Source organism: Paroedura picta, chromosome 4 (genome assembly GCF_049243985.1).
Source record: "Paroedura picta isolate Pp20150507F chromosome 4, Ppicta_v3.0, whole genome shotgun sequence".
NCBI lineage: Eukaryota > Metazoa > Chordata > Lepidosauria > Squamata > Gekkonidae > Paroedura > Paroedura picta.
This window is the reverse complement of record NC_135372.1, coordinates 26,411,651-26,423,944: the sequence shown is the minus strand read 5'-3', so window position 1 is coordinate 26,423,944 and position 12,294 is coordinate 26,411,651. Positions and strand designations below refer to the sequence as shown.

Here is a 12,294-nt window from a genome sequence, read left to right as displayed (position 1 = left end):
AAGAAGAAGAAGAAGAAGAAGAAGAAGAAGAAGAGTTGGTTCTTATATGCCGCTTTTCCCTACCTGAAGGAGGCTCAAAGCGGCTTACAGTCGCCTTCCCATTCCTCTCCCCACAACAGACACCCTGTGGGGTGGGTGAGAGAGCCCTGATATTCCTGCTCGGTCAGAACAGCTTTATCAGTGCCATAGTGAACCCAAGGTCACCCAGCTGGCTGATGTGGGGGAGCGCAGAACCCGGCATGCCAGATTAGAAGTCCGCACTCCTAACCACTTACACCAAACTGGCTCTCCAGCATGAAGAGCATGCTGTCAGGGCTCATGGTCACTGTAGTCCATAGACATCTGGAGAGCCACAGTTTGGCCACTCCTGTCTAAGAGGATCTGGGACCCTTGGGATTCAGAGGACAAGAGAGATATGGGATAAGTAGAAATCTTGCAATGCATAATGGACTTTGGCAGCTCCATGCCTCAAGTGATGCCTCTTGCATTCAAAGTGAAATAGATATATGTATGGAGGAGAGACCTGTGGGGATGAGCTAAGAAGGCTAAAATGGAATTGCCACACATGCAGTCTGCACCGTGAAATCTGTTTGTGGGGTGGACAACAGAGGGAAAGTTTGGCATCTGTGTTTGTAGGATTTGCAGGGCATCTTAAAGCCTTACACGACTTGGGAAAAAAAATCTGAATGACCATCTTCCCCCATATGTTCCTGTCTGGGAATTAAGGTCACTCTTTCCTCATTCATAGAAGTTTGTTCGTCACGTGAGACAGGGCCTTTTCGATGGCAGCCCCGTGATTATGGAACAACTGGTTTTGCTTATTTAATGTAGTCCTAAATTATGACTTTAAATTTCGGGTTAACATATCTTTATGTATTCAATTTTAAATTATGGGTTTATATATCCTTATGTATTTTATTTATATTGTGCCTTGAGCCAGTTGGGTGTAGTGGTTAGGAGTGCGGACTTCTAATCTGGCATGCCAGGTTCAATTCTGCACTCCCCCACATGCAGCCAGCTGGGTGACCTTGGGCTCGCCAGGACACTGATAAAACTGTTCTGACCAGGCAGTGATATCAGCACTCTCTCAGCCTCACCCACCCCACAGGGTGTCTGTTGTGGGGAGAGGAAAGGGAAGGCGACTGTAAGCCGCTTTGAGCCTCCTTCGGGTAGGGAAAAGCGGCATATAAGAACCAACTCTTCTTCTTCTTCAGTGATATCAGGGCTCTCTCAGCCTCACCTTCCTCACAGGGTGTCTGTAGTGGGGAGAGGAATGGGAAGGCAACTGTAAGCCGCTTTGAGCCTCCTTCGGGTAGGGAAAAGCGGCATATAAGAACCAACTCTTCTTCTTCTTCTTCTTCAGCTGTTTGTCCATTACTATAAGTAGGATACTGGACTAGATGAAACTTTGATCGGATCCAGCTGAGATTTCTGCTGCTGCAGAATCTCTAGTTTCATCATAATTGAGCTAATGCCGAGCTCCTTCCCTTTTCTCCCTGCCTCTCTCTCTCTCCACCCCTTTTGCAGGAAGGCCCGGGGGAATGGATCACCCTCGACTCTCACGTCATCATGACCGACGACGAGATCTCTGGGACCAAAGATCCCACCTTCCATCGCATCCTCTTGGACACCCGCTTCGAACTGCCTCTCGGTAACGTTCACCTTGTCCAGAGTCTTTGTCAACGCCTTTCCCAAGCGTTCCCCACCTACAGTCCTGACTATGTGGTAGGCTGATGTTATTCCTACAGATGGGAAGGGTCGAAGCTGAGAAAGAATGACTTGCCCAAGGCCACCAGACCTAAACCGGATGGCCTAGGCTAGCCCAATCTCATCAGCAGGGAAGCTAAGCAGGGTCGGCCCTGGTTACTAGTTGGGGGCTTCTCTGCATGCTTCCATGTTCTGTCTGTTCCTCCACTTAGGGGGGGGGGAGAATGAAAAACCTGACATATCTCTGCATTGGGTGATTATCCTTCAACCCAATCAATCCATCCATCTTTCCATCCACCTCTCTCACTCCACCCTGAATCTTTAGAAATTTTCATCTTTGGAAATTTTTAAACAGAGGCTGCATAGCCCTCTGACGGAGAGGCTGATTCTGTGAAGGCTCAAGGGGGTGGTAGGTGACAGTGGATGAGTGATAGGGATGTGAGTGTCCTGCATAGTGCAGAGGGTTGGACTAGATGGCCCAGGAGGTCCCTTCCAACTCTATTCTTCTATGATCATTTTGAGAATGAGTTAATCTAATATTCACGTATACAAGCCCCCTCCCCATCGTCTATAGTGCTCCAGGACCTTTGATGTTAGTAATTGTATGAATTAGTTTTTTTCTCTCTCTGTCTCTCTTCCCATGCAGATATCCCTGAGGAAGAAGCCCGTTATTGGGCAAAAAAACTAGAGCAGCTGAACGCCATGCGAGACCAGGATGATGTGAGTGAATGGCACCTGATCCAGCCTCTCTTGGGTTTAAGATGGGAGGCGGGATATTTCATATGTAGAAGGGAGAGAAAGGGTTTTCCTACCTTCTCATGTTCTGCATTTGCGATTCCCTACTTTTGGGTGTCGGGAAGAAGAGAGAGTCTGTTCTGTCCCACACGTGTTTTGCTCCCTCTAGTGGGCAATTTCATATTGCATCGCTTTATGCCCGTCGGCATATCCCCCTGCAGATTTAAGATGCAAGTTTTTATGCCCAACCTAAACTGGTGTGATATCAAATTGAACACATGTTGAGCAGAACAGCTCCCCCCCCCCCAAGAAATAGGAACATACGGGCAAGGAAAATGAGAATGCAGAAAAGCTGAGAGAGAGAGAGAGAGAGAGAGAGAGAGTCATTAAGAGCACCAAGCACAGGAAGGGTTTGTAAATCAAGCAGAGTGGATTTTCCTTTTTCAATCCATATTTATGCTGTGATAGATGATTAGGGATGCCAGTCCCCAGGGGGGACCAGGGGGGTCCCCTGTTTTTACAGCTCCTCTCCAGGCGACAGAGATCAGAGAAAAGGGCTGCTTTGTAGGGTTTGGAGGCTGCCACGAACCTTGTGGGAGTGGTGGGATATAAATGCAATAAATAAATAAATAAATAAATAAATAAATATATATATATATATATATATATATATATATATATATATATATAGAGAGAGAGAGAGAGAGAGAGAGAGAGAGAGAGAGAGAGAGAGAGAGAGAGAGAGAAAGAAAGAAAGAAAGAAAGAAAGAAAGAAAGAAAGAAAGAAAGAAAGAAAGAAAGAAAGAAAGAAAGAAAGCAAGCTACTGGGAAGCTTTTTGCCTTCCTCTGGGCATAGAGCAGGGGTCCCTGGGGGAGTAGGGAGGGAGGGAGTTGTAAATTTCCTACACTGTGCAGGGGGTTGGTCTAGATGACCCTGGTGGTCCCTTCCAGCTCTATATTTTTATGATCCACATGGGAAGGGGAGGGGGGGATTTAACTCTTCAACCTTCTGTTGGTTTTACGGCTCGAAAAGGGGCTTCCCGTGCAGTTATTAGAATTTAACAAAGGAAATAGAGAAAACTGGATTCTTTTCCCCCTTTTGACATGCGAACAGAAGTTTGGCCTTCTTCCCCATGATGGCTTTTCGTGCTTTTTGAAAAGTGTGCTCATGTCATGAGGGATCAGGCGTCGAAGGGAAGAAAAATCACAGTTCAAGCAACACAGCTCTTTCATTTCACTGTGTATGTGTGTGTGTATGGGGGTGGGGGTGGGGAAACACATGCATTATATTTTCGGACAAACATTGACTGTTTGGCTTTTCATTTTCTCTCCTTCTCCCCCCCCCCCTCCCCAGCAGTATTCGTTCAGGGAAGAGCAAGAGAAACCCTTCCCCGTGCCTGGCTCACAGTGCTGTAAGTGACTCTCTTTCCCATGGGATATTCCCCCTCCCCCAGGACAGCCTTATTATATACCCCCACACACAATCACACATACCCCTTTGCCGTTGTATTTGGGAGCTGGTCTCTTGCAGCTCTTCAGGAGATTTGCAAGAGTGGGTGACGGGTGAACAAGTCCTTGCTCCCACCGTTTCTTCTCGGCCCTTCCCTCTGTGTTTTCCAACCTCCTCCCTTCATCCCCCTCCCGCTGTGTGTCCCCACCTTCGGTCGAGCTGTTGAACACGGTCCCCGTTAGCTGCAAAACATCCGTAGGTCCCCGAAAGTGGATTTCCCAGGGGGGGGGGGGTTTAAAAAGAAGCAGGCATCAGTGGAGTGACCCAAGCATGGCCATGCCACAAGGTCACTGGTGAAGCTGCCTTCTGCTGAGCAGCCTCGGTCCATTGAGATCAGTATTACCTGCTCAGACCGGCAGTAGCTCTCCAGGCTCTCCGGCTGAGCTTTTTTGCCTCGCCTCCTGCCTGGAGATGCCAAGGACTGAGCCTGGAACCTTCTGCATGCCAAGCAGTTGTTCTGCCACTAAGCCACTCAGCCTCTCTAGGTGATGGGACTTTCATTTAAAAGTATTTGTTATTAATTAATTAGTTATCAGTTGCAAAGTAAATATGGCCAAAGGCTCTCTAGTCGGGCATCCAGCCAGCTGGCCATCCAAGCGTGATGATCCCAGCTGTCCTTCTTCAGTCAAACTTTTTTGGACTCAGGTAGACTGCTATGCAGCAGGGAGCCAGCTTGGTGCAGTGTTAAGAGTGGGGACCTCGAATGTGGTGAGCTGGGTTGGATTCCTCGCCGTTACTCCACATGCAGCAGGCTGGGTGACTTCCCGAGGCCAGTCACAGTTCTCTTAGAACTGTTCTCACAAGGCAGTTCTGTCAGAGCCCTCTCAGTCCCGCCTACCTCACGGGGTGTCGGTTTTGGAGAGAGGAAGGGAAGGCAATTGGAAGCCGCTTGGAGACCCCTTCAGGTAGTGAGAAGTGGGGTATAAAAAAACAATTCTTCATTTGTCTTGGACACTAAGATGAAGAAGAGTTCGGTTTTATAACCTGCTTTTCACTAATTCTTGAGATCCCTTTCTGCTTCCATGAACTTGACTAATTTCTTTTCCAGGGAACCTTCTGAGGTCGGTAAAATGAGGACCCAGCTTGCTGGGGGGTAAACGGTAATGACTGGGGAAGGCACTGGCAAACCACCCCGCATTGAGTCTGCCATGAAAACGCTAGAGGGCGTCACCCCAAGGGTCAGACATGACCCGGTGCTTGCACAGGGGATACCTTTACCTTTTTAAAACTGCATATAGTTCTTTTGGACTGTCGAAAACATATCACAGAGCAGAGATGGCTATACAAGAGGGAAAGGGAGGGGAAAGATCAGTTTGTGGAGGATGGGCTTCTTGACAGTACTGAATTTTGACAGATAAACGGAACCTCCGCGTTCAAAGGCAGTCTACCTTTGTTGATCAGCTGCTTGGGGACGAACACTGGGCGGAAAGGCCCTTCTTGCCTTCAAGCCTTACTTGAGTGCCTGGGGCACATCTGGCTGCAGAGGCCTTGCCTGGCATCTCCTCTTCCCTTTTGGGGTTGAAAGGATGGGCTGTATGACAAGTTGGCTTGTCTCTTAAAGGGACATGTCTTTTGGCTTTCTTTGTAGGCAACTGGAATTATTTTGGCTGGGGAGATCAACAAAGTAAGTATTTGAAACCTCCCCCCCTCCCCCCCGTAGACCTTTCGTTATCCGACTAAGGGTGAATCTGATTCTAGCAGATCCACCTTTTTCAGGGGGCACGGCAAAGACCTCGGTAGCTCAGGGGCAGGGGGAAGATGTCAGGGCAGGATCCAGAAGGGGGCGTTACTCCTTCCGTGTCTTATCCTTGTCCATAGCTGGTGGATCCACAAGCTTCCCATGGCGTACTCAGCGCCGCGTACAAGGAGGGGCTTGGGGGGCTTAACCTTCCCCCCCCAAAAAAAAGATTAAATAAAAGAAATAATACAGAAAGCTACTCAAGGAAAACCCATCAACAATGGTGCAAGACGGTAAAATAACAGAACAAGAGTTTAAAAATTCAATACCATGTGAGAAAGAACTGATTAAAAAGTTTCACGGAGATTCGGGATTGCATTTTAAGCACACACACTTTTTTTTAAAAAAGCTGTGCCTAGGCCTGGGTTGCAGACGCCTTCGGGCGGACAGGGAAAGAGCACTTTCACTAGGGATGGTTTCAGATTTCACCCTCTTGCTGTTTTGACCCGCTGTTGCTTCTCCCTTGTGCAAATCTCACCCCCCCCCCCCCGATTCTTTATTTGCATGCCATTTCATCTTCTCTCCAAGAACCTCCGGGCAGGGAGGGCGGAGTGAACACCCTTCTCAATGTTATTTGTGTGTCAAAAAATGAGCTGAAACACGATACTGATACATAATAATAATAATAATTATTATTACTACTACTACTACTACTACTACTACTACTACTACTACTACTACTACTACTACTACTACTACATTTGTTACTTGCCTCTCCCCGGAGGCTTGAGGCAAGTTACAGCAGATAAAAGCCCCAATAAAATACATTAAAACCCACAAAAGCAAGGATACGCACAATTAAATCACAATAAACTAAGATGCAGCAAAAAACTCAAGCCTTAACTAACCCACTCCTCAAAACCCCATCCTAAGGGGGGGGGGAGAAAAAGGGTGCCGATTGATCTTTGCTACTGCTGCTATAAGGGGGGGCCTGATTGTCCTTGCGGCCCATGACACAGAAATACCCTATAAGTTGCCACTCACAACTGTAGGACATGGGCATACTGACACACTTGTAACTGATGGAGAAAAATGTTCCATTTTTAAAAATGGTTTGTATTTATTTTTATTTTTATTTATCATTCAACTCACCGACCACCGTCCTTGAGCTAGCCGGCTCACGGCGGTTCACATATCATAACAACATCATAACAATAAAATCACAAGCCAATCGTTAAAAAAAAAAAAAACACTCCCCTCCCCAGTAACCCCATTGGGCAATGCCAAATTGATCTTGCTTCAGTCTCAAGATAGGTGTAGTTGTTCAATGGTTTTCTAGGTGTTGAAAGTTTGGTGTAGTGGTGTAGGAGCATGGACTTCTAATCTGGCGAGCCAGGTTTGATTTCCTGCTCCCCCACATGCAGCTGTCTGGGTGACCTTGGGCTCACCATGGCACTGAAAAAGCTGTTCAGACCGGGCAGTGATGTCAGGGCTCTCTCAGCCTCACCTCCCTCACAAGGTGTCTGTTGTGGGGAGAGGAAAGGAAAGGCGACTATAAGCCGCTTTGAGCCTCCTTTGGGTAGAGAAAAGCGGCATATAAGAACCAACTTCTTCTTCTTCTTCTTCTTCTTCTTCTTCTAAACACTTGGAGGAGGTGCCCTGGCCTCAACCATATGTCTGATGGAAGATCTCTGTCTTGCAGACCCTGCAGAACTGTGATAGCTCCGACAGGGCCCTCAGCTCTTCCAGGAGCCCATTCAATTTATTGTTTTAAATGTGGTTCTATATAAGTCACCCTGAGCCAACTTTTGAAGAGGGAAAGCTTACAAATCTATGTATGTATGTATGTATGTATGTATGTATGTATGTATGTATGTATGAATGAATGAATGAATGAATGAATGAATGAATGAATGAATGAATGAATGAATGAATGAAAAAAGAGAACCTGCATAAAAATTATCTAAATTGGGAATGTAGCCTTATCGTTGACATTTTCCCAATCAAGGGGACCCTAGAATAAAGCCCTGGGCCGTCAGTAGAATATGTCCACAGGTAGAAATTTCGAGTCCCACATGCAGAAAAACTGAGTGGTTATATTCTGCAGAGGTCAAATGGATCCTACCACTTTAGCCATCAGGGGGCAAGTCATATTCTTAATATTCCTCTATGTGAAGATTATCTGTGAGAGGGGAAAAAATCCCCAACACATCAGGGAGGAAAGTTCAAGCTCGGACTTTGTATGTTCTGCTAGTGTTTCACTTTCAGGGAATTATTTATGTGGAAGGAACTCGGGGGGGGGGGGAACCCAACTCTGCTTTCCAAAGTGGTCCAGTCCACGCTGCCACCTCATGGCTGCCTCACTCCACTGTGTGGCCAAGTATCCCTTTGGGGCCAAGATTCAAATGGGAAATCGATTTGTTTGATGAGGGACTTTCCCACTCTCCAACCTGTATTCCCTCATGTACACCTCTTGCCCTCCCTTTTCTTCTCTCCTCACTCCATTCCATCGATAACCTCAAAAAGTAAACATTGTACCTGCCCACGCCCCACAAAGCCCTGGCATGATGTTTTCTGGCTATTCCGTGTTGCCCCTCCTTTCTGTGCTCGGTGTGGCTCCCTCTTTCGCCTTCCACTAGACTGGGTTTTTATTTTCTTTCAAAAGTTCTTCGTTCTCCTTGCTGAACTTTCTGCAGTCTCCTCTCTTTTTCCACGGTATTTATATATGTATATTTTAACATCCTCTCTCTGGTATCTTCATTCTCTTTAAGCCCCAAATTTGCATCTTCTATTCTCCAACTGGTCCTTTTCGTTTTTTTGCAAGCATCAGAATTCCCTGCCTTCTGGCATAGGGCCTAATTCCTGTGGAACACACTAGGAATTTACACCCGTAAAAACTAGTTCCCAGTATTCTGTTATGCTCTTCGAGGACCCAAGAAGCAGAAATTAGTCTGGAAGAATGCCAATAGAGAGATGTGGGATCAGGAGCTTAGTTCTCAGTGGTTATGCACCACATAAACCACAACCCACACCCCTCCAAGGCCTTCCTTTCCCTTTTTAGCTGTCTAAGGACCCAGCTAGATGAGGTGGTATTCTGGGGGCAACTACAAGGACTTTGCCACCATTTTAAAGTCATCGGGTTCACTGGACGGCACTCTTCCCCTTCTGTGCCTTTTCCAGGGGAGGGTGGAAAGTGTCACTGCCTGATAAGGGGGGGAGACGTAATCAGGATTGGGCCTTCATGGCATTTTAGAATGACTTTAAAATGGCAGTAGCTTTTTGATGGTGACCACGAGGACACCCCTGCGTCTAGTTCACACCTTAGTCTGTGGTCTTCACGCTTCCCAGACACAGGACACCACTTCAACCCTTAGGTGGCAGCACGGATTCACCGAGCAAGGGATTCCCGACCAGGGCTCCCCCCGGGGTTATGCAGGAACTCCCCACCAGTTAAGCTGTCTTTCCCAAAAATTTAGATAGCCACTGACTTTTCTAGACATCGCTGGAGCTCCCTTCCCCTGTTGATCCACAGGCCTAGTCTCTTTCTCTACCATGGAAACGGTAAACGAGATTCAGATTCAGAAAACCTTTGTTGGCATGGAGGAAATGGTAAATGATTTATTGATCATCGATTGGGTGGCTCTGCCCACATCTCTGAAGGGGCATCTCACCACTTCCAAAGGTCCTCGAAGCCTGAAAAGGGTTGGAAAAGGCAGCACTGAGCACCTAGCAGAAAGCCATATGACATCCAAGTTGGATGACAGGAAGAAGAGGAGCCAAGGTCTTTGCACAAGCCCAGGCAAAGAACTTGCTTTGCCATCCTGCTACCTGGCAGCCTCCCTCCCTGACCCTCTGGGCTCCTGCTACTGGATGTGATCCTGGATGCCTCCTTATCTCTGGAGGCCCAGGTCACAAATATCGCTCACTAGGTTTTTTATCACTTCCACCAGGCATGACATCTAGCACCCTACCTCTTGACAACCAATCTATCCACCGTGATCCATGCAATGGTAACCTAGCTAGACTTCTGTCACTCGCTCTACATGGGGCTGCCCTTGAAGCCATGGGGCTGCCCTTGAAGCCAAACTTCCAACCAGTCCAGAATGCGGCCACTTGGGTTCTCACGGAGACCCCATGGAGAGCATGTATTACACTCGTGCTCACCCAGCTCCGCTGGCTCCAGATTGGAGACTGAATCAGGTTCAAGGTTTTGATTCTGACATACAAAGCCCTAAACTCTTCCACTATGGAGCAGCAGGAGCAAAAACGCGGGGGGAGGGAGGCAGTGATACCATGATATCATCCAAGACCATACCCAAAAGTGATATCATGGCATCATGTGATGTTCTAGGCCAGTGGTTCTCAACTTTCCTAATGCCGCAACCATTTAATACAGTTCCTCATGTTGTGGTGACCCCCAACCCTAAAATGATGCAAGTGTTCTTTCACAGAAATTAAACCAAAACTGACCAAAGGCACAAAGATCCATTGTTCATGATTGTATGTACATTGGTTATAAATTGTATATAAATTGGCAGGTGCCTTCAGGAGGAATGTCAACAATGGCGGCACATTCTCCCCCCCACACACACACACACACACAAGCTGCTCGCCTTGTCGTAACCCCTGTGAAAGGATCATTTGACCCCCAAATGGGTCCTGACAACCAGGTTGAGAACCAGTGTTCTAAATGAATAGTAAATCCCATCATTTGGGATTGCAACAAGAGCAAACATGCCCCTTTTCCTGAAAAACTAAGCCCTACAGCAGGGGTAGTCAAACTGCGGCCCTCCAGATGTCCATGGACTACAATTCCCAGAAGCCCCTGCCAGCATTTGCTGGCAGGGGCTCCTGGGAATTGTAGTCCATGGACATCTGGAGGGCCGCAGTTTGACTACCTCTGCCCTACAGTATGGCTTTTTATTTTATTTTTTAAGAGGAGACCCCTGCAAGGCAGTGTGCAGGGATGAACAAGCCCTAATGAGGCTGATTTTCAAAAGCTGTTCGATATGATTTGAATTCCAGATGTCTCTTGTAAGAAACAAACCCAGGGGTGAGTTTTTATTTTTTGCACCTGCTTTCTTTCCTGATCCCGATCCCTCCCTCCTGTTATAATTTTTGCATTTTCAACACTAGTTTGCATCAGTTACCAGTGTCAGTTGCATCAGTTACCAATGACAACATTAGGAATTTAAAAGCGAGATTTGAGTCCAGTAGCACCTTAAAGGCCAACAAGAATTCTGGCATATATGTTTTTGAGCCTTGGTCAGATGAGGAATTCAAAAGGTCATAGCTGCTCACCATCCCTACACTCCAAGAATCCTTGCAGTCCACAAATCTTTCTTCTGTCTCCGTGTGCTATTGCTTATAGCAGAAAGCATTTTGATAGCTCAGTGGCTCACTCGGGGTGATAACGAACCCCTTTTCTAGATGATGACCCCGACAGCACCGTGGATGACCGGGACAGTGACTACCGCAGTGAGACCAGCAATAGCATTCCTCCTCCATACTACACCACATCCCAGCCCAATGCATCAGTCCACCAGTACCCCATGCGCCACCAGCAGCGAGCATCCCACGACTCCTACCCGGAGAATTATGAGATGGACTACTCAGACCATCGGCCAATCAGGTAAAGTGGGAAGAACCTGGAACTGCCATGGAAAGGGCCCAAGAACATGGGGTGGGGTGAGTATTCCGGGGCATGCTGTGGTGGGGTGGGGTGGGTGCGGAGTCGGTCTTCAACAGTGGTTCACCAAAGACCCTCAGAAAATCACAAGGGTAGAGCTTCCCCTGTTGCTCTTTTCTGCCTCTGGTAGCTCAAGATATACTGCCCCTAAGTACAGAGGATCCTTTTTTTTTTTAACGATTATTGGAAATTGTTTTCCCCCTACTTTTACCCTGTGTATTCAGTTAGGCCCAACTCGTCCCTGCCTGCAGCCAGAATAATCAATTGACTTTCCCCAAACATGTAGCTTGGGCAGTGACTTTTCTGAACATATGAGTCAACTCCATCATACGATTTTCTGAGGGTGTTGCTCAGGGGACAACTTAATTGTGGGATTTTTATGACCACATGGCTTAGGTAGGGGGAACAACTTCCATTATGTTACTTTTCTGATCATCACACTCAGGTCTAAGCCATGCTTTTGTCCTCGAGGGCCACATTGTCCCCCCTAACAACCATCCGGAACAATCTCCGGATGCCACAGAGTCCTGTTTTTGTCTGTTTAGCTTGCATTCTACCTGTTGTATGCTGATCCTCTTCCTCTTCCCCTCCCCCTACGGCAGACGCTATGGTAGCGTAGACTCTGCCGCGAACGGGCGCAGTGATGCTGAGTCCGCTTCTGAGTCAAGCAGGCACACCAGCCGCCAGCCCTCCCTCGAGAGCAGGCGCTCCCTAGACCTATCTGATAGGTGGGTCTTTATCTTCTCTTTCACCGTGTGCCTCTTCTTTGCGAAGTACTGTGGTAGTTTCTGGTTTGTAACCTGGGTTAGGCCGTTATCACCCACCCAGCTGGGGCAGCCGTCTCTCCTCCTCCAAAAAACCCACATTGGTAAAATTCTCAAACAATGCTCAATTTGAACCCAGATTTTGCCAGGACTTTTGCCAGGGCTCTCCAAACTGTTTCTCGATGCTGAGTTTTTAAAAGGCGTGTTGTGG

At 47.4% G+C, this 12,294-nt stretch overlaps 1 protein-coding gene across 1 annotated transcript in view; it reads left to right on the top strand.

The window, feature by feature from the left end:
- The window catches only part of UNC13A (unc-13 homolog A), a 161,582-nt gene that overhangs the window by 27,875 nt on the left and 121,413 nt on the right, over window positions 1-12,294 (top strand). The window contains exons 5-9 of the mRNA XM_077332044.1: window positions 1,528-1,651; window positions 2,354-2,427; window positions 3,800-3,854; window positions 5,541-5,576; window positions 11,061-11,262. Coding sequence (XP_077188159.1) covers window positions 1,528-1,651; window positions 2,354-2,427; window positions 3,800-3,854; window positions 5,541-5,576; window positions 11,061-11,262 — 491 coding nt within the window. The remainder of the gene's footprint in view (window positions 1-1,527; window positions 1,652-2,353; window positions 2,428-3,799; window positions 3,855-5,540; window positions 5,577-11,060; window positions 11,263-12,294) is intronic.